This window comes from Arvicola amphibius, chromosome 5 (genome assembly GCF_903992535.2).
Source record: "Arvicola amphibius chromosome 5, mArvAmp1.2, whole genome shotgun sequence".
Taxonomy (NCBI): domain Eukaryota; kingdom Metazoa; phylum Chordata; class Mammalia; order Rodentia; family Cricetidae; genus Arvicola; species Arvicola amphibius.
The window spans coordinates 26,688,684-26,715,908 of NC_052051.1; the positions used below are offsets into that span (position 1 = coordinate 26,688,684).

At 45.4% G+C, this 27,225-nt stretch overlaps 1 protein-coding gene and 1 pseudogene across 1 annotated transcript; both read left to right on the forward strand.

The window, feature by feature from the left end:
- The first annotated feature begins 5,047 nt into the window (after positions 1-5,047).
- LOC119815998 lies at positions 5,048-5,156 on the forward strand (annotated as a pseudogene).
- Positions 5,157-14,344: 9,188 nt separating this feature from the next.
- LOC119815159 (BPI fold-containing family B member 3) lies at positions 14,345-25,954 on the forward strand. The gene is made up of 10 exons (XM_038331343.2): positions 14,345-14,420; positions 16,079-16,296; positions 17,583-17,869; positions 18,426-18,530; positions 20,953-21,093; positions 22,185-22,248; positions 22,618-22,678; positions 23,654-23,745; positions 24,839-24,881; positions 25,851-25,954. The coding sequence occupies exons 1-10, from the start codon at positions 14,345-14,347 to the stop codon at positions 25,952-25,954; spliced, it is 1,191 nt and encodes a 396-aa protein (XP_038187271.2).
- The last annotated feature ends 1,271 nt before the right edge of the window (positions 25,955-27,225 follow it).

Consider the following 27,225-nt stretch of genomic DNA (forward strand, 5'->3'; position numbering starts at 1 on the left):
GAAAACTGGGATAATGGTCAAGTCCTGAAAGAGTTAGCTGTATTATTTTTTTTCAGTTTCTGTGCAATGGGAAAGTACAAGGCTTATCTGAAGTCCTGGCTGGAGTAATCTATAAGGCTGGACCATCTCAGTCAGCAACCTTGAAACTGGATCATCTGGGTCACCTACTTTCACTGATATTTGGTTCCTTTGCCCTGAAAATGCACAAGCTTTCAAAGGTAACATACATATCTGCATGAATACAAGTATGGAATGTGTGATGTGTACAAGTGAGTTAAAGATGATTTTGTTTTGTTTTGTTTGAGCTGGTAAAAGACAGCTGTCAACTTTATAAGTCAATTTTGACTTACATTCACACTGCAATTAAATTTCTATTCATGCCCTGAAAGGATGGGATGTGATAAGTCATGAGGACTCTGCAGCCAACAAGATTTATCATGTCTCATTTCATCTCAGAGCTGTTCCCATGTCACAGGATCAGCTTACACATCATCTGTTCTCTAGTCTTATTTTGGCTTTCTCACCATGTCTGTGGCCAAGATACTCAGGAGGTCTCCCCTGGTCAAATTACAGAGCTTCCTATTACACCATATCGGATACAGGCTCTTTGTGTATTTTCCATCCTTATGTGACTATTTTCTTTTTTATTACTTTACTCTCTCTTTAAAGACTTTATTTTATTATTATTAAACTTTATTTTTTCTATGGCTGCCTATACCCATTTTTTTCTTAAGCCTACACACATTGTTAAACATACTGTTACCTTTAGAGCTTTTTTTTTCCTGTCTGAACCTGATTTATGCGTATCTGTAATCTTTTCTGTCAGCATGAGCAGAACCTTAAAGCTGTCCTGTGGCTTAGCTCATGGTGTAATGGTGGCTCACACATGTAGGCAGCTGCTGGGAGAAGTTTCTGTACCCTGGCCAGTGTGAGAGACACGGAAACTAGAAAGCCACGGTTGGCTCCATTTTTGTGTGTTTGTAACCTTTTGTAAAAAGCTTTCTCGGGTCATATGTGGATGTATGTGGCTGGATGCTGGATGGCATCTATAGTGAGTCTTTCTCTGTCCTGCCTACCAGCTCCCAAATAATCATGTGGATACTTTTTATTAATTATGAAAGCTTGCCCTATAGCTTATGCTTATTTTTAGCTGGCTTTTATAATTTAAATTAACCCATATATTTAATAATCTGTGTTCTACCATGTGGCTTTTACCTCTATCCCATTTTGTGTGTCTGACTCCTTCTGTGTCTGCATGACTTCTCCACTTTTCTTCTTCCCAACATCCTCTGTGCCTGGAAATCCTGCCTAGCTATTGGCCATTCAGCTTTTTATTAAACCAATCACAGTGACACATCTTCACACAGTGTAAAGGAATATTCCACAACACAAATCAGTCATCACTGATAAGAAGTGGATGAGTCAGAACTCACCGAAACTTCTACATTATGCCATGAAATCCGTGGTGGGTTAGAGTAGCGTACTGGTTAGTTCTCACAGTCAACTTGCCACAGCTGAGAATCACCTGATAAGTGAGCCTGCCTTGAGTAAACTCTCTTTATCAGATTGGCCTGTGGGCATGTCTTTGGTAGGTGAGGGGCACAGGAAGCCACAGCTCATGGTGAGTGGCACCCTTTCCTAAGCTGGAGGTCCTGAACTATACGGGACAGAAAATAGCAGGCTCCCAAGCAAACAAGCAGCGAGACTGCACTCCTTTTGCTCTGATCTTGACTGCTGATCAAGCTCCTGCCTTAGCTTCCCCTCAATGATGAAGTGTAATCTACAATTGTGAGCCAAAGAGACCCTTTCCTTTCCTGTGCTGCTTTTGGTTAGCGTGATGTATCACAGTGACAGAAATGATGTTAGGGCAAGCAGGAGTGGATGAATAACACTGAGGCTTCTTACAGAATAACGTAAGGGGAACTGTTTCCAGAGTCTTAACACTCCAGAGTTCTTTCTTGTCACATAGCACCATGGAAGTGCATGGCTGGGAATACTGACGTGCAGGCTCTGAACGAAGGACTGAGTAGCCCTCTGTGCTTAAGAAGGTCTGCCAAGTGACTTCCAGTTCAAACAAAGAGGAGCATTGTGATTATGGCTGCTGTAGATCTGTGGTTGAGAGATGGGTTCTGATAACAGCCCAGCCTGTGCTTCCTGGTGAAGAGGCTGGAACAGCCCAGTGTTGAGCAACTCTGTTCAAAGCAATCCTGCTGTTTCCACATACCAACATGCTGAACAGACAGACTTTTTTTGGTGGACATTTATATTACTAATGATGACAGTAGGGTCTATGATGGGTGCTGAGGAACCACTCTGCCTAGAAATAAGTAAATTAGTTCACAGATAAATGAGTGGATGGGGAGAGAGAGCTCCCACAGATTCCTTTGGGCTTAAGTATTGTTAGTAACTGTATTAATTTATTATATGTGCTTCTAAGGATAACACTAACAATCTAAAATATTGTGATATTTTTACATTTTAAAATTTATTTTACTATGTGTGTACAGAAGCCCATGTACCATAGTGCTTATGTGGGGGTCAGAGAACAACTTACAGAGCTGGTTCCCTTCTTCCACTATGTGGGTTCTGGGGATTGAATCATACAGGCTTGGTGGGAAGTGCTCTTACCCACTGAGCCATCTCACTGGCCCAAAGACTGTTTAGATACTGAATATCTTAAGGACAAGGGAGATTAATACAAATTTAATCAAGATATGTAATTCTCTCTCCATTTCCTCCCCCTCCTTTCTTTCTTTCCTTCCTAGGGTCTTTCTATGTAGCTCAGTCTGGTTTCAAATTCTCAGTGTTCCTGTCTCAGCTTCCAGGGTGCTAAGGTTCAGTAGTGTCACCAAGCCTAGATCAAGAAATATATATATATATATATATATATATATATATATATATATATATATGTGTGTGTGTGTGTGTGTGTGTTCATATATGTATGTTTGTATATATATATGTTATATATTACATATATTTCTATTTTTCCGACTCTCTCCCCTATCCCTACTCCACACGATGTATATTTCTGGTGAAGGGTCTGATCTCATCTTTTGTTCTTTGCTGCTGTGCTGTTTCATGCCAGCGCTGCTATTTCCTCACTGTTTATTCCTTGAACACAGGAGGTGCCTTTTCTACCCCAGGACCTTGGCAAACATCTGGATTGTTTATCCTTCCCTACATAGATTTATGTTGGTCTCTTTTCTTCTGAAGTCACCAGTCACTCTCAAAATGAGGGTTTCTCTGACTTCTGTATCTCAAACATCTCTCCCTTCCTTTACCCCTTCCAACACTCTGTGTTGTCTTTTCTCCACTTAGCACCAGACATATGCAGTATCTATTATTTATTTATAGTTAAGCCAGAATATCAGCTTTGTGAGGATAGGAGTTCACCCACATCCCTAGCCCCATGCATGACTTACTCAATAGACTGTAATAACAGTGAACCGAAGAGAGAGCAAAAGAAGAATAAGAAGTAAGCTTCCCTGGCAGCAAGTTTCTGTGAACAAATGTACTAGGGCTGGACGTCCGCAGGGAGGTAGAAGGCCAAGCAATTCCAGGAAGGCAGGAAAGCCACAGCCTTTCCAACTGCAAAGGACCCACCAGCATGTTTCCCAATGAATGTTGGTTCTGTGGAGCATTAGGGTGCCCATGCTTCACTGGACACATATGTAAGTGTAAACAAGCAGAAGTTGTCATCCTGGGATGTCATTGTTTACAGTCCTCCAAAAACATGCAAGCTTGGTACTTCTTAACACTTACGCTGCAACATTTGAGATAACAGTTTACACAGATAAAAATTCTGGACCAGTACCCCCAGAATGGCTGCTGTGACTAAGAGGGAGCTGTCCAGGGCTGGAGATTGGGACTTTAGCATAAGATGGCCTATCTTTGGAAAACCACCTAGCAGTATGTATTAAAATGGTCACTCAAAACCCATAACCCAAGGGCACTGTGCACACAAGGTCACCAAAGGGAGGTACTAGGAGCACCTCAAAATTGTATTTGCAATAGTCCCAAAGTGATAGCTGCCCAGGCACCCATCCCCAGGAGTCTTGATAACTATAATGGACTATTGTGTAACAATGCAAAGGAACACGGGTTGACTGTATACACAGTATGGATGAACCCCACAAACACAATGTGGAAGGAAGGAAACTCCACCAAGAGGCATGTACTGTTCCCTTTCAACCATGGAACTCAAGGAGGCAGAAGAAATGAACCTATGGTGTGAGGTATCTGAGCAGGAGTTGCCCTTAGGGTCAGTGAGAACCTGAGAGGGGTTCAAGGGAACATTCCGAGGGGGATAGGAGGGTACTAGTTCTTGTTTGGATGTTGGTTCCAAGGGAAATTGGTCTGTCAGGGTTGCCATAAGCAAGTGTCACAGCTTGGTGGATACAAAATAGAAACTCATTTTCCTCCTCTTCCCTAGGCAGAAGTCTGAGCTTGAGTAGTCTGAACTCAAGAAGTGATTGGGATGAATCCCTCCAAGCCCACTCTACTTGACCTGTTGATGGTTGTCTTTCCCCCAAGTTGTCCCTCTACGTATATCCTAGTGCCACCAACCTCCTCTGTGTGTGTGTGAGTGTGTGTGTCCATGTATGAAGAGGCCAGTGTTTGAGGCTAGGGTCTTCCTCAATTATTTTCTACCTTAGTTCTTGAGACAAGGTCTCTCACCAAACCGGAAGCTTGCAATTTAGCCTAGACTTGCTGGTCAGAGAGCACCTTGGACCATTTTTTTTGTCACCCAGCATTGGGATTACAGGCCTGTTAGCCATGGCAAGTTTTGTGTGCGGGTGCTTGGGATTCAAACTCAGGTCAACTTGAATGTGCAGTAAGCCCTTTATCACAAGAACCTCATTTGAAATTAATTATCTTCTTTCAAATAGGGTATGTTGGCACATGCTTTTAATCTAAGTACTTGGGAGGCAGAGGCAGGTGGATCTCTGTGAGTTCAAAGACAGCTTGTCTTACACAGCAAATTCCAGGATAGCTAGGGCTATGTAGAGAGACCCTGTTTCAAAAACAGCAAAAATTCTATTTCAAGACTGAACTCCCAGGGACCATTTCTACATTTCATTACTAGAGAAGTTTCTCTAACTGTGTAGAGAAGATGGGAGGGTGGGGTAGGATTGCCCCTCTCTCTGAATAGTGCCATTCTGAATATAGGGGTAGAGACACCAATTTAATAATCTGGTGCTATGTTACTGCATGTTTGATACATGGGGTATCCTTGCATGAGTTCCTCTGACTCTGCTCTTCTTAGGTGTGTGTCTGTCTGTGTGTGTCTGTGTCTGTGTGTGTCTGTGTCTGTGTGTGTCTGTGTGTGTGTCTATGTGTGTCTGTCTGTGTGTGTGTGTGTGTCTGTGTTCTGCTTGATGTGCTTGATGAATGTATGATGGCAACTCAGGAAGAAGCTTTGGCTTCTGTAGCCACCAAGCACAGGCAGTGCTCCAGAGGCTGCCTCTCAGGAGGCCTCACCCAGTAGGGTCTGCCTCCTCAGCTCTGACAATCCTCAGGCCCAACTTAGCAAGATTCATGATGCCCAGTACCTCAGGCTGGGTGCCACCCACTAGGCTGAAGATGTTTTTCTTCCTTGTGCAAATTAATTCATGAGATAGGCCCTCGGGCACTGAGAGGCCTGCCAGCCTTGCCCAGCCGGCTAGGCCTGATCAAATACCCTATGGCCCGGAATACCTACTGATTGATTCCTGTGTCCTCAGGAATCTGAAGTACTGGAGCTATTGTGTCTGGAGGGGAAAAGTAGGCAGAGTCAGGAGGGTCCATCTGGGCCTAGGACCCTCACTTTGGGACCCTGCAGGTCTCTGGGCTGCTGCCTCTTCCTGCTCTTACATTCGTCTCTCTCCCAGGACAGGCACAGGGAAGCCATGCTGAGCAGGAATGAGAGTTGACAGAAGGACCCATTTTCTTGTCCTTAACACCTTCCACAGTGCTGTATTCAAACAGAGCAGACACCCCTGCACCACCCCAACCACACACACAGACATACGGGCATTACTTACCTTTTAGCACACAGAATTCTTCAAGCATGTATGTATTTCTGTAGTTTCGGGAAGCCACGCACCTGACCGAGTCACTGATATGCATGACTTATGATCTCATTCTCCCCAGGTCCCCAAGGCACAGCCCTACCTGACTCACCTCTGTTCTATATTAGCAGAAGGTCCCATCTTCCAGCAGCCTGCACAGGTCTCTGGGACACTGACCTGCCCAACCATTCTTAACCTGTCCCTTGGACTGGCCACCTGCTACTTAAATGCCCTACTTCCCTCCCCCTTGTCATTCTGGAGGCAGGTGCAGGAAACCCACGGGTTCTGGGTGGCCAGAGCTGAGACCCAGGTAAGGTCCCTGTATCCTGACTTTCAAGGGAAGGAGAGTATCTAGGTAAGGAAGGACTTGAGTACTGGGGTTCTTCCTGCCTCTGTCACTGACCTTCCAGGCTACCCTCGGGCCTCAGATGGGGGAACCCTCACTTTTTTTAAAATACCATGCCTGTTAAAACAGCTGACATCAAACTCGAGGGAGATAAAATCTGGTTAGCTCAAGACTCTTGTGCCCATCCCTATGCAGACATTTCCGGGGCACAGACATACATATTTCCCTGAAATTGCTGGGACCTCATATTGTTGGGATCAAGTTCCTTCCTCTGACAGTTAAAAATAATGATTTCACAGGTGACAAAAAGCCAGACTAGCTCTGTTGAACAGAGGGAAGACAGAGTTCTTCGGGAAAGGAGGGCACAAAGCCTGGTGTGAGCTGAGAGCCAGCACAGGCCTGACAAGATGGCATTCTTGTCATTACTGCTGTTCCGTGGGCCCAGTGGGAACAGGCCTGCTTCTTGCTACTTCAACGCGGTGTCAGATGCACAAAGTCGTTTGCAGAACTGAGTTCAGGCTCCAGCAGTGGGTAGGGGAAGCTGAGTCAGGAGCCAAGAGCTGTGGATGGGGGTGATTACTAAGTTGGGTCTTTAACAACAAAAATAATTGTATGAGCTCCATTTGTCTGTCCAATTTATAGGAGCGATAATGTCCATCTACTTCATCCGCAGGGTCCTTCAGTGGGAACTTAAATGTCATCAGTTGCATAACAGTCATGTTCCTGCTTATGCGTGCATTTGTGAAATGCAATCCCACTTGAGAGTAAAATAAGGAAAAATATGTTTTTGAGCTAGTGAGATGTGGTAATGGAAATCATGGTAATATGGTAGAGATGACCAACCTCCTGTCCCTCAAGGGGCCATGAGTGACTACCGTTTTCTCTTCCTCCCTCCCTCCCACCCTCCCTCCCTCCCTCCCTCCCTCCCTCCCTCCCTCCCTCCCTCTCTCCTTCCTTCCCTCCCTCTCCCCCTTCCCCCCTCCCTCCTTCCTTCCCTCCCCCCCTCCCCCCTTCCTTCCCTCCTTCCCTCCCCCCCCCCCCCCCTCCCTCCCCCCCTCCCTCCCCCCCTCCTTCCCTCCCTCCCTCTCTCCTTCCCTCCCACCCTTCCTCCTTTCCTTTTCCCCTGCCCTTTCATTCCTTTTTTCTTGTCATCTCATGTATGGAAAGTCCTGATGCCATGAATACTGCAAACAGCTAGTATCTGTTGGCTCCTTTGTGTATACTTCCCTGACAAGCTTTGTACTCCACCAACACTTGCGGAAGACTCGAACAAAGATTACTCACACAGTTCTATGCACTTCTAGTAACACATACACATGGTATTGATTATATTAAAACTTTCTGAGTAATTGCTTATGAGGCAATTGTTTGGAATCCTTACACAAACAGACACTTAAGTGTCCCTTGACTTCATTAAGACTTGATTTGCTTAGCAGTTCAAAGTTGATGAAGTCAGAAAAACCACAATCATCTTGATGAAGCGTAAAATTGCCCTCCAAGGCATTTTTTTTCCCAAATGTTACTAAGAGGAAAGCAATAGTCTTGAAAATGCCTTGTTACTTTAGCTACAGATAATTAAACTTCCCTTCAGGTTTGCACCAATGCATTAAATCTTGACCGTAGAAAGTTTAAATTCATTTTGAAATAAATAAATACCTTTGCAACAATTGAATTTAGAAAATTTTATTTCATTCTTTTTGATAGTTTTTCTCACCATCACACCTTAATTCTTCATATTTTCTAAACATGCTAATCATATTTTTAAACTTTTATTTTGTTTCATGTGTATGATTTTTTTGCCTTTGTGTGTTTATATGGACCACACATGTGCAGTGCCCACAGAGGCCAGCAAAAGGTGTTAGATCCCCTAGAGCTGGAGTCACAGATGGTTGGAAGCCACTATGTGAGTGCTGGGAATCGAACCCTGGCCCTCTGGAAGAGTAGACAATGCTCTTAACACTGAACCATTTTTCCAGCTCTGCTAATTAGTATTTACCTCAATAATATTAATCTTAGGGAAGATCCAGGAAAAGAGCAATCTTAGAACTTATTTCTTTATGCATTAGTAATCTATGAAAACACATTTGTTAATAGTCCCAAAGACTCTACAAGGCAGAGCTGAATCCAGATGAAATTTATGATGGAATGGGACATGTTAAGGCCACCCATCTTCACAGGCAAGCTTGAAGATGCCTGTTGCGAGCCTCTAAGGAGTCAACAATAACTTAGCTTTAAAATGACCAGTTTTATTCTATATCCTTCAGCCCCATGCTAAGAGAGCAATTCCTGCAGAGTGAGGCTCTCTGGTTAAGACGTTGAGTAACAGGCAGATTCAGAAGTGGGAGGGGACGGACCAAAATGTAGAGGAAACAGCCCCTATATATTAGTGCTATGAGGAAGGCACAAAACCATGCCCAAAATATTTATGATACTTTACATGTGCATGCTTTAATTAGTCATGACAAGAATAAGCAAAAACCAAATAGCCATATGTTTGCAACTCAGGTATTTTAAATAATTCTAGGAGGAGGGGAAGATTTCCACCATGTTCTCTTGGGTTAGATGCTCATCTTGGTGACTGAGGCAAGAATTGATTCTAGTGAGTATTTTAGTTCATTGCCATGTAATGGAAAGTCCATCCCAGAGTTCCATAAATGGGCCAGGCAGAAACTCTTGGGGAGTCACTTCCTGTGCCCCAAGTCAGGTTTGGCCACCTGCTCTCAGTAGGACAGTTAAAAGAGCCAAATTAATAGGGGAAAACAGGAAAAAATTATTTATGAGATCACATTGGGAAGAGGGACAAAGGGATCCAGTGACCATCCACACCCTGGTCGATGTTTGGGGCCCTAAAGTGAGATCAAAGTTTAAATAGAGGGTCAAGGATATGCACATCCAAGCAATCTTGGCCAAGGTGTAGTACTGCCCACCACTGACCCACACCGTCTGGGCTTCAGTCTCTTTCTGCAAGGTGGTCTGAGGAGTTGTCAGAACCATGTGGAATTTCTTTTCAGGAGACAAGGTCCCCCTCTGGTGGCACCTTTTTCTTCTCCCAGCACGAATCTTTTCGGGGAAATTTCCCTTTCTTTGGAGTTCATTGATTCAATACTCTGATAGTCAGACACACAAGTGTCTCTGTAGAATATCTTCATGTCCACCAGGCTGGTTCCAGGTATTCAAATCACAATAGAGATCTACCAAATACCCTTTATTCCTCTACATACCTTAAACCCTGATATTTTCCGACACAAATTACAGAATTCAGGCTTCCCTGTCACACCAGAAGGTCCCCAATTAGTTCAAAAGAACACTAATGAGTCAAAAGTGTTCCCCCTCCCCCAAGCAAGGAAACCACCTTCTTGTCAGACAAATGACAGAATTCAAGTTGGTTCAGAAAGAGCCAAAGGAGTTTCAAAACTGCTAAGGGTTTTATTTTCTTTTCAGTCATATGTGCACATGTATGCCAGAGTGTGAACTTGGAGTGAAGTGACTCAGAGGCTAGGAAAGGAAGTCACATCCCGTGGAGCTGAAGCTACAGGCAGTTGTGAGTGGCCTGATGTTGGCACTGGGAACTGAACTTGGGTCTTTTCCAAGAGAAGGGACACACCTTAAGAACACATCTTAACTGATGAGCCATTCTCAGCCCTTCAAAGACGTCCAGGAATGGGGAGGACAAGGGCGGAGGTACAGGTCCAGGAGGATTGACCAAAGCTCCAACTACAGGTCCTTTAGAGTCCAGGCACTCTTTTCTCTGTCTCACTGGATATGGTGAAAAGCAGAAAACAAGCAAAAAGATAAGAAAAGGCCCCAGAATAAGCTCGCTCCAGAAGCTCTATGGGACTGTCAGTCTGGGTTTGCAGTCCTGAAGTGAGACTGAAGTTTAAATAGAGAACCGAGGACACAAACATCTAAGAAATCTTCCCATCTGGGGTCAGCTTGTTGGCTGGCTGAATCCCCAAAGAAGTCTTTTCTCCTGACTTGGCTCACAGAAGTTTATAACCACACTTACAGGAGAAAAGCCTGGAATCCAGCAGTCATGAGAGCTAAGTTGGCCATTTGTACAGCAAGTAAGAAGATAAGTACTGGTGGTGGGTAGGAGAGGAGATTTAATTATGACAGGTTCATTGGGAAAAACAGATAAAAGGGCATAGTGACCCCAAGCCTTCTTGGTGTACTGACGTGGGCTTTAGATTTAAGTAGAGGAAGAACTGATGTAACCTAGTTTTCATTCTTTTGCTGTGTTTAAAGAAAAAACTGTGATCAAAAGTAACGTAGGAAGAAAGGGATTTATTTGACTTACACTGCCAGCTCACAATACATCACTGAGGGAAGTCTGGGCAGGAAGTACCCATGAAGAAATACTATTTGCTGGCTTGCTCACTAACTTCCTTATATAGTCTGGGACCACCTGCTTAGGGATGGTGGCAATCAGAATGAGCTAGGCCTCCTGCATCAATTGATAATCAAGACAACTTTCTCATAGATAAGCTCACAGGCTAACCTGATAAAGATAATTACTCAATTTAGACTTTACTTCCCAGGTGATTCTAGACTGTGTCAAGCAGACAATTAATGCTAACTATGACATGGGGCATGAGGCAAGAGGGACACACAACTGAGCAGTCCTGGTCAATATGTGGTCCAATTGACCATTGTCTCAGCTCTGGTTCTGACAGTTATCTGATCTGGTCAAGGAAGTCCTTACCTCTGCCTCCACTTGAAGTGATCAGGCTGGTTCTCACAAGATAATTTCTGCTCCAAGGTATGGCCTTATCTTTATGGATAATTACCTTCATCTGGCAGGTGGATGATTCCCAGAGACTTTTCTCCTAAATCCAAAGTAACTCTTGGGCCCAAGTGAGTGATGAGGGCTTTTTAAGCAAAAAACTATGTCTAACTGCCTGTTACGGGGGGGCACCATTGTAATGGACTGCTCTGTCCCTTTAAGAGACAAGCCACACCCACTCCCCCTGCTTTCCTCTCCCTCTCAAAGAGGCAGCTTCTGTCTCTCCCCACTTCTCCACTTCTCCCCTCCCCCTTCTCTCTCCTCCCTCTCTCTCTCTCTCTCTCTCTCTCTCTCTCTCTCTCTCTCTCCCTCTCTCTCTTCCTGCCTCTTTGCTCTTCTCCCTTTCTTTCTTTCCCATCCATAACCCACTAAATAAATATCCAACCTCACTCTGCATGGCGTGCTTATCTATGTCTCCGTCTCTCCCCACCACATGTCTCCCTGCTCAGGACCAGCTGGAGACCTGCAATGTGGTCTCCTGGTATGCTCATCTGTCTGTCTCTCCTCATGGAACTGGCTGCCCCATCGAGGTTTCTCATCCACCATGCAGCTCCTTGCCTGGGACTCGTGGCCCTGGGACTGGCTGCTCCTGGGACCCACTGCCCACTGCTGCCGCTTGGGGACCTGCAGTGTTTCTGCTGCTGCAGCCACTCGGGGATTCACAGCAATTTTACTTTTACCATTACAACCATGGCACCAAATATATCCTCCTGACTGTGCTCTTGCTCACTCTGCTGTAACCTCTCACCTAGTCTATAAGAGACTAATGAGGTGCTTTTCATGCCCTTGCCCCTCAGCTTTGTTGGCAGTTTGGGCCAGAAGAGTGCCACAACACATTCTCCGAGCATTTGCCCTCATTCTGACCAAGGTCTCATCTTTAGGACTTTCTGAGTAGTACCAGATGCATGCTTCATCCTTCTGTTCGAAGTCCATCTTCCTCCTGTCCCAGGTGGGTGGACTCTGCTCTCTCCCCTTACCCTCCAGTCTCATTGAGGATACCTCCTCCTCCATCTGCTCAGTCCCTCACAGGTAACAGTCCCAGGACAGATGAGTATAAGACATGTGTGTCTTACAAAGGATTTTTACCAATTTTTTTTGTTTCCAGTTTATTTATTTTTTATTAAAAATTGCCATCTCCTCCCCTCCTCCTCCCCCTTCCCTCCCCTCCCCTCCACCCATACCCCCCACTCCCTCCCTCTCCAGGCCAAAGAGCCATCAGGGTTCTCTACACTATGTTGAGTCCAAGGTCCTCCCAACTCCCTCCAGGTCCAGGAAGGTGAGCAACCAAACTGACAAGGCTCACCCAGAGCCCGTCCATGTCGTAGAGACCAAGCCCATTGCCATTGTCCTTGGCTCCTCGGTCAGCCTCCACCATCAGCCACTTTCAGAGAGTCCGATTTGGTCGCATGTTCCATCAGTCCCATTCCAAGTGGACTTGGTGGTCTCCCATTAGTTCTGTCCTGCCGTCTCAGTGGGTGAACGCATCCCTCATGGTTCTGACTTTCTTTCTCATGATCTCTCTTCTTCTGCTCCTCATCAGAACTTTGGGAGCTCAGTCCGGTGCTCCAATGTGGGGCTCTGTCTCTATTGCCATCCATCGCCAGGTGAAGGTTAAGGCTCACAGTGAGCCCGTCCATGCTGTAGAGTTCACATTCATTGCCATTGTCCTTGGTTTCTCAGTCCTCCTCCACCGTCAGCCACATTCAGAGAGCCCGGTTTGGTCCCCTGTTTCATTTGAACAAGTTGACGGCATATTAACTCAAGAGCTCCAATCCCGCGTCTTATTCGTAGAGCTGTAAACTAGACCTTGCTTCAGAGGCTGCAGTCACAGCACTGATCAAACCAACCTTGTCAAAAGGGCCTGACACTTCAACAGGCAACTCTATTTTGCATTAGCATGTAAGCACCTGCTTCTCCCAAAGGTGAAAAGTGAGAGTAGAATGACCCCATTCCCCACCCAGCAACAGAACGGCTGTGCCCTGGAACTCCCTTCCTTTATGTGGGCGGGTGGCTTGCCATCTCCTTAAGACACTTGACCATTTAATTCCATCATGGCCAAGGCTCTTTCCTCATGGCCTATACTTCCTAATTATGTGTGTTTGAAGGGCAAGCAAGCAGGGAGGGAGAGGAAAAAGGAAAGAGAGAGAACAGAAGCCATGTCGTGGTCACAGAATCACAATGTCGTTTATGTGTGTGTGCTCCGTTCTTTGAAGCAATCAACAATCCCCCCCCCCCCCGCTCTAGACTTAGGGGTGGGAACATAGCACCTGCCTTTTGGAGGAAGAAGCATCAGTGATGTTGTAAGCACACACAAAGGAGAAGATGACTACTGTGTTCAACCTGTCTCAGCATCCCTCCCTCACCCTCTGGCCTAAGAGGCTAAGGATGAATTCACACAATAACATCTCTTCTGCCCTAACCCTGTCATTAGCCACTGAGGGACCCTGGCCAGACCACTTTGCTTCCATTTCATCCAATGGTTGTTAGAAGGATTTAATTCTGCTAAGTAGTGAATTAAAGGAACATAGTGTGTCCATCCACTTCTGCCAATTCATCTGTTAGAACATAGTTGGGTCCTAGGCCCAGCCTACCTGGATTTGGATTTTTACCCTGCCACTCACAAGCTGTGTGATGTTGGGCAGGTCATTTTACCTCCTATACTTCATTGCTTTCCTGAATTCTGACTTAAAAGGACTTGATATTGCCAGGCGGTGGTGGCACATGCCTTTAATCCCAGTACTCAGGAGAGAGAGGCAGGTGGATCTCTGTGAGTTCGGGGCCAGCCTGATCTACAAAGTGAGTTCCAGGGCAGCCAGGGCTGTTAAACAGAGAAACCCTGTCTCAAAAAACCAAAACCAAACAAACAAACAAACAAACAAACTTGATATTAATTGTCACATAGCAAAGTTGAAGGAAAAAAACTTCCCAGTTTTAACTACTTATGCAGAGGAGCTCACTGCCTAGTGGAGACCTCCCTGTGCCAGGAACTTTCATGGAAAGAAAGTAAGAAGTTGCTGCTTTTACAGACAGGGAAACTGAGGAGTGGCTCATCCATATGGAGAGTGATGGTGAGAACTGCATAAAACCCCAGGACTCTGGGGTCACACAGACCAGTGTTATCTAATTTATCAGCTGTTGTCTCCACAGGTGCTCGCAGTGAACATGAGACTCTTGTGGATGTTCCTCTTCCTTGGCTGTCTGTTTAACAAGAGCCACGTTTCATCCAGCTACAGCTTAGGTAAGCCACCCCAACCTTCTTGGAGGTTATGTCCAGGGAAACTTCCCAAAAAACAAACTGACATCTCTGCTTGTAGCTGACCCATCAGAATAACAAGATCTGCCAGTGTCTCCAGAAGCTTCTGGAGGCACTGTACTCTCTCTTCGAGACATCTTGTCCCTTTTGGACCACATCTTGTCAACCAGATCACCTATTTTATGTAAACTACTTTCTTTCCATTATTGATTGTCTCAACAAAGTCTTCCATTTTTTATACCCGCTTCCCAGGTAGGTCTTTCTAGCCTTCAGCTCTAATGATCAAAGTTTGCCCTAAAGAGCAAAAGCCTCAGTTCTGGCAGCCCCAATATTGTAGGTCCAGCCACCCCACAATAAAGACATTAAAGATATGAACAATGGTGAGCAAAGCAGAGAGGGGATATTTAATGGACGCATTTCAAAAGAAACAAATAAAGAAGTCTAGTGCTCCCCACAAGTTCATCTTTAGGGCTCTAGCAAGCGGCAAGAGGACTGTATGATGAAGATTCGGGATCAAGGTGTGGTTTAGTTCGTCATTGTCTCCATCCTGGTTCTGTAGGGTGTTCTGAAGCTGTTACTGGTGTCATTACTCAAGGAGACTCATCTGGTTCTCACAAGACACCATTTCTGCTCTGGGGTGTGGCCTAGACAGTTGTGCTCATCTGCAGAGAGTCTGTCTTTTGAGGCTTGCTCTTCCTGGAATCCAAGATGTCTGTCAGTTTAAGACAATGACCTATCTCTGTGCCTTCAACCTTACAGGGTAGAGAGCGAAGTTAGGAGGACAGATGATTGACATGTCCAGGGGGCAGAAAACAGGAGAGTCTGAGCCAAAGTCAAAAGCCCAGAGGCCAGGCCAGCATTCTTTCCTGTAGGCTCAAGTGAGGTGTGCACGCTTTTAAACAAAAGCAGTCCTTACGTGCCTGTTTCAGGAACATCGGCAAGAGCTTGAGCAGCTACTAGGACAACACACTGCACAGACTTACAGCGTCTGGTCTTATGACCAAGCCTTTACAAACCACTCCTACCTTCTGGGTCTACAGCCTGGCTCCATTATCTCTGAAGAGTTCTCACCTTGAGCCACACTCCATGAGAAATTTCTGTCTTAGGTCTAATTTTGATGGAAAGAGTAGAAATTTCGTCTGACAAAAGGAAAATATATAGTTAGGAAAAACATTGATTAAAAGGGGAGAAGAGCTGTCCTATCAGACATCCTCTGGGGGTCCTAGGTTGCTAAAGCCAAGATATAGGAGTAGGAGGATAGAGCCCACTACTAGAAATGAGTGCTTGCCCAACATTAACAAAGCCCCGGGGTTCATCCCCAGTACTGAAATAGAAGAATAAAGTGTGTGTGTGTGTGTGTGTGTGTGTGTGTGTGTGTGTGTGTGTGTGTGTAAATCAAGATCAGGGAAGCTGTGAGCAGTCAAAGCAGCTATTTCTCCTCACCCTAGATGACCCAGTATGGTCCTCTATCTGACTTTTCATTGCCTCCTGAGCTCGGGTGCAAGACTAAACCTTGGTTTTCCTTTTGCAAGGAAGCTGGCTCCAGGGTAGGGTCACAGGTGGCCTTGGGCTGAACACCTAATTTCCTGACCCCAATGGGAGCTTGTGCCCCAGGACTGAACCATATGTCTTTGTATCAGCAGGCTTTGGAAATGGAGACAATAGTGGGCTGTCTACAGAACTTCTCGCTGATGATAAAGGTGGATACATTGATCTTGGAGCCAACAGTGACAAACTGGCTCCTCTGAGTATTGCTTCATCTGTAAAGGTCCCTGAAGTCAACCAGGACAGCGTGAGTGAACTTGATAATCTCAAGATCACTGTTTCAGACTCCCTGGACACAAGTGGCATCACCGGCCAAGTATCCTTTGGTCAGCTGGGTCGAAAGCAGTCCTGGATATTAAGGTCACAAGTGCTCAGGATAGTCCAGCCTTTCAGTGGCAGATGTCACGAACTTCACAGGCAGGGGTTACCATTATGATGCTCATCCAAGAAGTGCTTCCAGGTCCGAGGTGGTAGCTCTGGTCTGTCTAGGGTTGAGTTATCTGGTGGCTCAGGTTAATCTGGAGCAGGGTCAACAAATGGTCGGCCTGGGATTGGGCCATCTGGTGACGTGGCTCAGTCTGAGCAGTTTGAACAAATGGCCTGACTGGTGGTGATAGATTATTCTGGTTGTTGTGGTAAAGGTGATGTTGGATCAATGTTATGGAAGGTATGATCAGTCTGGAGCAGGACCAATAAATATCCACTGTGGCTTTAGGATGGAGAGTCAAGGGATGGTCAGTTTGGAGCTTGGTTTTCTGGGGATCTAGTTAGTCTGGAACAGGACTAGTGAGCACTTTTTCCGCATTTTAGTTCATCCAATGGCCTTAATCAATCTTGATCATGAATGGTTATTCAGTAGTCACTGTTAGTTTGGGCTTAGGGTATCTTTTGGTTTTGGTCCCTCAGGTTGTAGGTTACATAAAGATTATGCAAATTCTAAGTCAAGGTCATCCTTGTGTTAGAAATTAAAGCAGGTTCACTGAAAGGCGCTGACAGGAAGCTACCTTTGGATGAGCTTTATAAGGAGAGTCACAGGCTCATCACCATGGGCAGCTATGATAAGTCTCAGATGTGGGAGAACATTTTGGAGAGAGATATCGTTAGGGTCACAGGCAGCCATAATTTGGCCTTGAAGTGAGAGAGGACCTTTCCCTCAAAATGATAAGACAAAAGTGTTTTCTGATTCTTACAGGTTTCCAGGGGTGAGTGGGCAAATCCCATATCATATGTGCTAGCCTGGTCTGGTTATGTGCCAGAGTCTGGAAGGCATTGATAAAAGTAAAGTTATAACTCAAGATTGACCTGGGTCTAGGTATCAGGGGATGTGGATGGGCTCAGAGCTGTGAGAGAAGGAGAACTGAATGTGACAGTGGTTCAGTATGCTCTCTTATGACCTTATGACCTCTGTCTGGAGAGAGCTGTAGCCTGCCACCCTGGATCAAGGCTTGGTAGCCCTAACTGCTCTGGTCTCACTGGGGAAGTACCATGTGAAGGTGTTATCCACGTGAAGATTCCCGTGGATTGTGGGGCTGCCTCCATCAGTTCATCACAATTAATGTGAAGGCACCATTTAAGAGAGCTGGCGACCTCCTTAACCAATAGTTGTCAACACCTGTCCTCAACCAGGACATCCTGAGCCAGGAAGGGCTGCTGAGCACGGTTCTTCTCAACAACCAGAATCTAGCCCTGGAGAGAGAAGAGCTACTGACGCTCCTCCTCGGTGGCAGTATATCATTTGGTATCAAAAATGACCTCCTGGAGGCAGCCGGGACCAAGGCTGTGGAAGGCCTGATCTGCAAGGGCTCCCTGGGTGGCCTTTGTGGCCATGGAAGTCTCTCTGGCATGAATGATGTTCTGAAGAACATGAATTCTGGGAAACTCAATATCTGGTGAGTTTGAGTTCTTTAGCAATGAAACAACTCTATAAAGCATTGACCAGAGATGGTTCAAGACTCCTGGAAGACTTTGGTCTAACTGATTCTCTTTAAGAAGTTGGCAATGGGAAGTCACCACCTGCTCTTCCAAAGCCTTAGTCACTGCCTAGTGTTTCTCTAATGTGATCCAACTTTTGGGTTTATGTGAGCTTGTCTGAGCTCTGCTATATTATAAGTCACCAGGAAAACATATCACAGATGCTCTGACCACTTATCTCTTAGTTATTATCTATCCCCCAGTGAGTAAAAGAATCCCTTTGTTTCATAGTTACCAGAGGAAGCTTTCAATATGGTGTCTGTGTTTTCTCTTACCATCTTAATCAACTGCAAAGACAGTTACTGGCTGATGCTTTCCTGGTTTAGGATTTGTAGGAATGGGACTCAGAACAGAAATCAAGGTTAAGGAAGGACAGGCATGGGGCAGAGGGAAGGGCAGCCGCTACACCCTGAGCAGAGAGCTAAGGAGACCAAACTGACTTTCCTGTTTCACCTCACTGTTCCTCTTCTGCAGGCTCAATGTCACCCGCTTCGATATTGTCCAATTGTCATGGAAGGTCTTTGCCTCATCTAGCCTTGAACTTAAACTTCAGACCAAGTTGACCATCAACTTTTCAGGGTGAGCAAAATGAGGAATATTATGGTGTGAATCGAAACTGTCCTCTGCAGGTTCACACTTTGAACTCTGGTGCAACGGTTTGGGGGTGCCGTGGAACATTTAGGAGTCAGAGCCTTGGATGGCTGAAGTTTGTCACTGGAAGCAGGCCTTGGGAGATCACAGCCTGACCTTGAGCTCCAGTGGCCTCAGCTCTCTTCTCTGCCATGGCATGAGCTAGAGTCCTCCACCATGTGATCCCATTGCCATGCCTTCCCCAGCAGAAAAATTGAAATGTTCCAAAACTGTAGATCAAAACGCCATCTTCTGCCTCAAGCTGTTTCTGTTGGACATTTGATCACAGTGATACAAAGTAGCTAATATGGTGAGAAAAGCAAGCGGAGGAAAGTCCTAGAGATACTGAGTGGTTTTGGTGGTGGTGGGTGGTTTTTTTTCTTTCAACAGACAAAATGGTCTTTGGTTTTTCTTAGCATTTTTCAAAAGCTCTTGATACTGTCTGAATACGTGTACAGTTTCTTAGAGTGGCAGTAGTGGCAAGACAGAAAATCTCTCTCTTTTTCTCTATCTATCTATGTATCTATCTCTCTATCTGTCATCTATTTATTTGCTGTGCTGGGTGTTGAACCCAGGACCTCATATAAACCAGGCAAAAATTCAGTTACTGAACTGCATCACCACCCTGTAATTTATAGACTTTGATAAACATTGCTAAATTATCTTACAGAGACCTGGCAATAGTGATAAAATGTGTCTAGCATTCTTGAGTACTTCACACAGTTCAGGTTCTGGGTGGTAGTTCCTTTGAGTTCTCTTCTCAATTCCTACTGTAGATTTCTAAGGGAGGGAGATACTGCATCCATTTTACCGAGCAGTCAACAGGACCTCAGGGACATTTAATCAGATTCCACATAAAGACGGGGAGAGCGCTCAGCTGGAAAAATGCCCGTGACACATACTTGACGACACAAGTTCAGACCTGGGCCAGGATTTGTGCCTGTCACCCCAGTGCTGCTGAGGACAGAGATAGAAGAATCCCTGAAGCTTATTGGCTGGTGGGCCAATCCAAATATGTGAGCTTCAGGCACTTACCATCAGATATACATACACACCACCACACACACACACCATCACACACACCATCATCACACACACACCATCACACACACCATCACACACACACCGTCACACACACCATCACACACACACCATCACACTACACACACCATCACACACACCATCACACGCACACCATCACACACACACAACCATCACACACACACACCGTCACACACACACCGTCACACACACACCGTCACACACACACCGTCACACACACACCGTCACATCCACACCATCACACACACCATCACACACACACACACACACACCATCACACACACACCGTCACACACACCATCACACACACACCATCACACACACACCATCACACACCATCACACACACACACTACACACACCATCACACACACACCATCACACGCACACCATCACACACACACACCATCACACACACACACCATCACACACACACACCATCACACACACACCGTCACACACACACCGTCACACACACACACCATCACACACACACACTACACACACCATCACACACACACCATCACACGCACACCATCACACACACACACCATCACACACACACACCATCACACGCACACCATCACACACACACACCATCACACACACACACCATCACACACACACCGTCACACACACACCGTCACACACACACCGTCACATCCACACCGTCACACACACACACCGTCACACATACACCGTCACACACACCGTCACACACACACCGTCACACACACACAGTCACACACAGCATCACATACACACCGTCACACACACACCGTCACACACACACAGTCACACACACAGCGTCACATACACACCGTCACACACACACACCGTCACACACACACACGGTCACATACACACTGTCACATACACACTGTCACATACACACCATCATACATGCTCACACATAAACAATTATATGCACACATTGCACATGAATGGTTGTGGGCACACACATAACTCCAGGAGAAGATACTAATACTGGTGATATGCATGAGTTCAGCAGAGCTACTGGTGAACAGGGTAGAGGGCAGCCTTTCACTACCACTTTTTATCTTTGAGTCTTGAGCTATGGATAAGCATTATCTATTCAAATAAACTATTTTATTGATTTCATGTATATATATATATATATAATAAAACAAATAAAAATTATACATAGGAAATTAGGAATCCTTTTTAAGTATATCTATCAGTCACCTCTCATCCACAAGTATCTATCCCTCTTTGCAACTTACTGTGTAACCTTTAAAGTGTTCCCAGACATGCATGTGACATCTAACAGCCTTCTCCCATGCACCCAGAATGCTCAAATTTCTCAGTGGCTCCACAGTGGATGTGAACATCCTGGTCCCCTTGAATTTGGAACAGACTGAGCCTGGTCAAGTCTCATTTTCCGTGAAGAGCTGCAAAGCAGTATTCACTGGGATCCAAGTTGAGACAGGGTAGGTACAAACCCAGGAAAACTGGGTACCAGCAAACAGAACATGGTGTGGGATGGTGCTGTGCATAGAGTAGTTACCAGTCTCCCTGGTATCTCACCAAGATGCTAGCAAACTATACCACTAGGGTCTCCTATTTTTAATTCCCTCCTTCCAGTCAAGCTTCTGTCTCAAGGATCTTGGAATCCCAAGCAGAAGGGGATTCCTGTGGGCCAGAAGCACAGACCTCCCTGACAGTACCCACTTGTGGAGAATATTAGGTGCTCCTTTTTCCAAGTTCTCATGGAGAGATCCTGGGTAGGAGTTTTGCCACATCAATTTTCACGCTAGCCTGTCATGTCCCGACATGCCTGTCTGAGCTCTTTAGGGAAGAAGTTGCCTTATATTCATCATGCATTTCTGCAGCATGTATTGAACTATTAGATACTGTTGTTCCTGGAGACACACTGGGGAAAATCATGGGAGTGAAAATGAGGGGGGAATGAAGGGAAAGCTGGTTGAATGAGAAGCAGATAGATGGAAGGAAGGAAGGAAGGAAGGAAGGAAGGAAGGAAGGAAGGGAGGGAGGGAGGAAGGAAGGAAGGAAGGAAGGAAGAAAGGAAGGAAGGAAGGAGGAAAAGTGAGGACAAACATGCATGGATGAATTCAGGGATGGATTAAAGAAAGAGTGGAAAAATGGAATCTTAAAAAGACATTAGTGGTCTACCTGAGAGATCTAAGCTAGGTTCATGGAGGAGGTCTGAAGAAAGCATACTTGTTTAATTTAACAAAGTGTTTCTAACCTTTCTAATGATTGACACCTTAATACATTTTCTCTTGTTGTGGTGATCTACAACCATAAAATCATTTTGATTATTACTTCATAACTTAAAATTTTCTACCATTATAAATCATAATAGAAGTATCTGATACGCAGGATATCTGATATGTGAGCCCTGTGAAAGGGTTGTTCAACCACCAAAGGGGTCACGGAAGACAGGTTGAGAACTGCTGATTGGACAACAGAGACATAGTCATTTTTCAGATTGTATAGCACAGTATTGAAAGCCCTAGTGGTGATGATCATCATCAGCGTTTCCCTTTCCCTTCCTCAGCATGTTCTCCTCGATGATGGAATCGATGATGAAATGGTCCTTGAGCATGTCCTTGCCCAACATAGTAAGTCTGACAACATGGCCCTGCAGACCCTGAACACGAGATAGGGAGAAGGCTCTGTAGCTAGCAGGATGGAGGACTAACCCATGTGGGCATAAGACAGCTTCATGCCTGAGCTGCGTAGAGTCCCTTTCCTGTCCTTTGTCAAGGCCCCTGCTTCTAAGGAAGGGACAGAAAAAAAAGACAGCGCTTGAGAGGTGATTGTAGCAGGCAGCTTAGGTCTGTGTAAGAAGAATTCTGACATGTTTGCAATAGACTTCCTCCATCTTATGTGAAAGACTAGTCCTGCAAAGTGTCCTAGATTACAAAGATTGATTCGGCAGGTATGGACAGGTACCCTCTTAACAAGGCCTCCCATTCTTTGTATTGCAGTTATGCCCAGTGGTCCGATTCTGGTTTTACATTGTCAACCAACAGTTGGTCATCCTGAAAAGTAAGTAGAGCTGTTGCCTGCACACCGCTTTGTTGTGTTGACTGCTACAGTAGCCACAGTACCGACTCCTATCCCGCTGCCAGACAGACCTTTCTGAGCCACAACTCAGATCCCCCATTTCCTGGGGGATCAATTTCACGCCTTAGGGCATGTTGTTAAGATCTTTTCTGAAGCTAAGTCCCTGGTGTTCCCCTCATCTTCCTTTTGTGGAGTACCCAAGCCGCCTCCATATACTTCCTAAGGTTTGAGGACATAACGGCTGAGTTCTGCAGGACTTCCCACTCTAGCGATTGATACCCGAAATAACCCTTTTCCTCCAGTGTAATCACCATGTTTGGTTCATCTCAAAGCCTTTAAAGCTCTCTCCCAGCAAAGCCCCTCCTCGGGACCCCTACAGCCTTTGGGGTGTGTCATCATTCACTGTATTGTGTGAAATGTCTACTTCCTGGCTGTCTTTTCCAGCAGGCTGGAGCTCCTTGAGGGGGACTTGGTGGCACTTGCCTTTCTATTTCTCTCACAGTCCAGATTGGGTACACAGTAGACCTCCCCTCCCCCCAAATAAACTCTGCTGGTGCATGAAATGGGAAGGGAAGGAAGGAATGGGTGCAGTAGATATGAGTGACCGGGAAAGCAGAAATGTGGAATGAGAGACAGAAAATGGTGGGAAGATGGAGTGATGGACACTTAGGAGGACAGGGTGGGGTCGTGGTGGATAGTGGAAGAGGCAGAAGGAGTTATGGAGGGCTAGAAAATACAGACAAATGGGGATAGGAGGGAAAAGGAAACACAAATAAAGAGATTTAAGGAAAGGGGAAAGGAAGGATTGATGGACAAAGAGCAATGGTGTTGATATATGACTGATGGATATGTGATAAATGGAAGGAAGGGAGTTGTATGAGCCTCTGTTTTCATCGGGAGAATGTCTCCTGTCTTCCAAGTTCTTCCCATTGTTTCCTGTTTCTTTTTCTCCATCAGATATCGCTTCCTTGGGGATGTTGGGAGACAACAACCTGCCAAGTACCCCACAGCCTCTACTGTATGAACGCTCTTACCACATGGATTTTAAGGTATGAGTAGCCAGTTCCTCTTGAAGATTCAGAGGATCCAGGTCTCCTCACCTGAGGTCTCCTTGGCTGAGATATGTGTCCAAGTGGCACCATTAAGAGAGTCAGCCTGGCCGGGCGGCGGTGGCGCACGCCTTTAATCCCAGCACTCGGGAGGCAGAGGCAGGCGGATCTCTGTGAGTTCGAGACCAGCCTGGCCTACAGAGCTCGTTCCAGGACAGGCTCCAAAGCCACAGAGAAACCCTGTCTCGAAAAACAAAAACAAAAAAAATCAATAAAAAAAGAGAGTCAGCCTGAGCTTTGATTTTTGAATGGCTGTGTAGCCACAAGCACCATGCCCTCACATCTGAACCGCCATTTTCTTGTGGCAGGTAGGGTAATTTTCATAGTCACCCATTTATCACTGCGTGTCTCTTCCAGGATACATGCTTCCCTATGTCATAGCATACCTTGAGTTGGTGTCTTGTATTCAACAGGAAAGCATAGTTTAACTGGCAAGTTTTACAATGTCTTACTGGCCCATTAAGTAACATGTACTTAAATTGATGGTGCTCAGTACTGTAAATACGATTCGGTGAGAAAGGGTCTGGCCCACGTGGAGCAGAGTAGGCCTATAAAACTATTGACTTACTCTGTTTTGCCATTGATTTAAAAAAAACAATCAAGTTTATTGCTTGGCATCTTCATACACAGAGCTTTCAGGGTGCCGGGGCAGTCATTCTGGTGGCCTTGGTTGTATCCTCCCTACCCTAGCGGTCCAGTCTGGGACATGGTCAGGAATTTGGGGCAGTTCCTGGATTCTTCTACAAGGTGGGATCTCGGGATCAATAGTCCACTGCCTCTCAGCCCTCAGCTGTCCAAGGGCAAAGTCTAGAGTCCAGAATTTAGGAACAGTGTGTGACAGTTCAATGTTCAGCCTGGGAAAAGCCATTCCCATCTATCTCCAAGTCTCCTTTTTTTTTTTTTTTTTTTTTTTTTTTCTGTCTGTTATCCTCATGTTGCAAAGTTGGTGTCAGGTTTGCATGGAACACCGAGCCTGGCACACAGTAGGTATACACTTGCTGTGAGTGTTTTGATTTTTGTTTTGTTTTTCCAGGACAAAAGCTTCCCGGCCTCTTTCATCAACTGGCTGATTAAAAGTAAGTTTTCTTTCTCGTATTCATCTCGGAATGCCCCAATCCCACCTCCCTCTTCAGTGTTGAATATCCCATGGGAAGGATACTGAAAACAGGTATAAATAAAATCATGAAGCCATAGAACCAATGCCTGGGTCAACCTTACCGCAGCTGGGCTCCTGGAAAGTCAACTCTACAGTATTACACTGGGGTTCCTGAGATAGCCCATTCTAGAGGGGTTAGGTAATAAGTGGGTTTCTAGGACTATTCACTGATCTATAGTAAAGAGAAATTATTGGAGTTGTACACTCCTCGGTGCCTTAGCAAGGTTTCTGAGTTATCATACTTTAGTCATTAAGATTTTTATTGTGCAACATCCTTCGCAGTGGCCAATGTGACACTGAGGTCCCTGAGACACTCACTCCATAGCAATTATGATTACAATAACATTCTGAGGCTTTACTATGCATAGTGACTCTTGTTATAGGGGTATTCCTGAAATAGTTTTTTCCCCCATAGTCTTAAGTGTTAGGATGGAGTTCCTGGGATGAACAGAAAGAACCTGAGCTGGGCATTAGGGACAGACTTAAATCCCAGTTAAGTCGATATGTTAGTTACTTTTCCTAATGCTGTGACCAAATACCTGACAAGAAGCAACTAAGAAAGGGTTTATTTTGGTTTGAGGGTACAATCCATTATGGTAGGGAAGGCATGGCAGCAAGAGCTTGGGGTGACATTTCATCTGTAATCAGGAAGCAAAGGTGAATGCTAGTGTTTCTCTTACTTTGTCCTGAATAAGTCTTGGATGCAGCTTGTGGAATGATGTGTGGCACATCTATTAGTTCAGCATGTAAACTACTTGATAGACCCAGAAGTGGCTCTAGACTCTGTCATGTTGATGATCGGCATTAATCACCATGGTCACCAACTTCCTGTGTCCCTTCTATGAGTCCCATTCTTCCTTTTTCTGAGCTCCTTTTCCCATCTGTTTAGGACCCTTGGTTTCTGATGACTTTTATCTGATTGAGAGTATTGGGACATGTAGAGGGGAAAAAGATCAGAACGTAGAGGAGTCTCCAGAAAAATCCAAACTGTGACAAGTATTCCTCATGGTGGCTAGTGTCTTCTAATGTCTAAAGTCTCTTATTTATATCTTCTCATCTCTTTGGTGTGAGATACAGATACTCAGTGACCTGCATTGCCTGTAGGATATTGATGGGACCAGACAGAACTATGATAAAAATGCTCAATTAAGTGTCACCATGGGACTCTCTGGCCCCAGCTTGGGTGACTCCGGCCTTGATATTCTTTCTCTCCAGTGATTCTATACAGTCACCCACTACCAGTCCTTTCTCTAGAGTTTGGGTTTTCACTTACTGAAGCTGACCAGGGGAAAGCATCCACAGACATGTATGTCAGCATAGGGCTGCTTTAGGAGGACCCATCTGTAAGAACAAACCAAAAGCATGAATGTGCTTGAGAAGGGATAGGATGGTGAATGGCCCTTTAGTTCAGACAGTGGTCAGGACTTGCAGTCCTGACAACTCTTGGGACCATCTGAAGCTGATGCTGGTTCCATCCAGAGGAATGAAATGCCAGGAAGATGTATCAACCAAGAGGTGGGCCTCATGTTTTAAACAGATGATGGGGAAAAAAGCCACACAGAGCTCTGGCCCTGAACCCCAATTAGCTGTGCCTCTGTACCTGACTCTCCTCTCTTGTGTGAGAAATATACCCCCAAGCTGTTTTCTTTGTGTGTAAGGTTCACTTTGGGGTCTGCCTAGGGACAAATGGAAGGGCAAGATACCGTGCATCTTAGTTACTGTGACAGGAATGTCTGACAAATGTAACTGAAGGGGCAAAGGGTTTATTTAGACTCAAACCTCACAATGACTGTCTATCATAATGGGAAGACACAGAAACAGCAGCCTGTCACATTGCAGCCACTCTCAAGAAGCAGGGTGATGAGAACATGCTGGAGCTAGGCTAGCCTTTCTACGTAGCCCAGGGATTGGTGCCACCCATAGTGTGTGTGTGTGTGGGGGGGGGGGTTCTCTAACCTCAATCAAGACAATCCCCTATAGGCACGACTAGACTTGGTGGTCACAAATTTTGTTGAGTTGACAGTTAATACTATCGCAACACTTCTTGAATTCCAGAAGGTTCAAAGTTCTGACTTCAGAGGCTGAAGAATCCCAGGACCTTTATGACGGGCAGCCATGAGTAGGCATGGTAGGCCTATGGGTCTATACTGTTGAAGCGTGAGAATAAGGGTAACACCTGCCTCGTTGAGTGACCATGAAAAAATTCAGACAAATCTAAGTTCAGAATTTGGACAGTGCAGCAAATGCCTCAGATTGTCTAATCC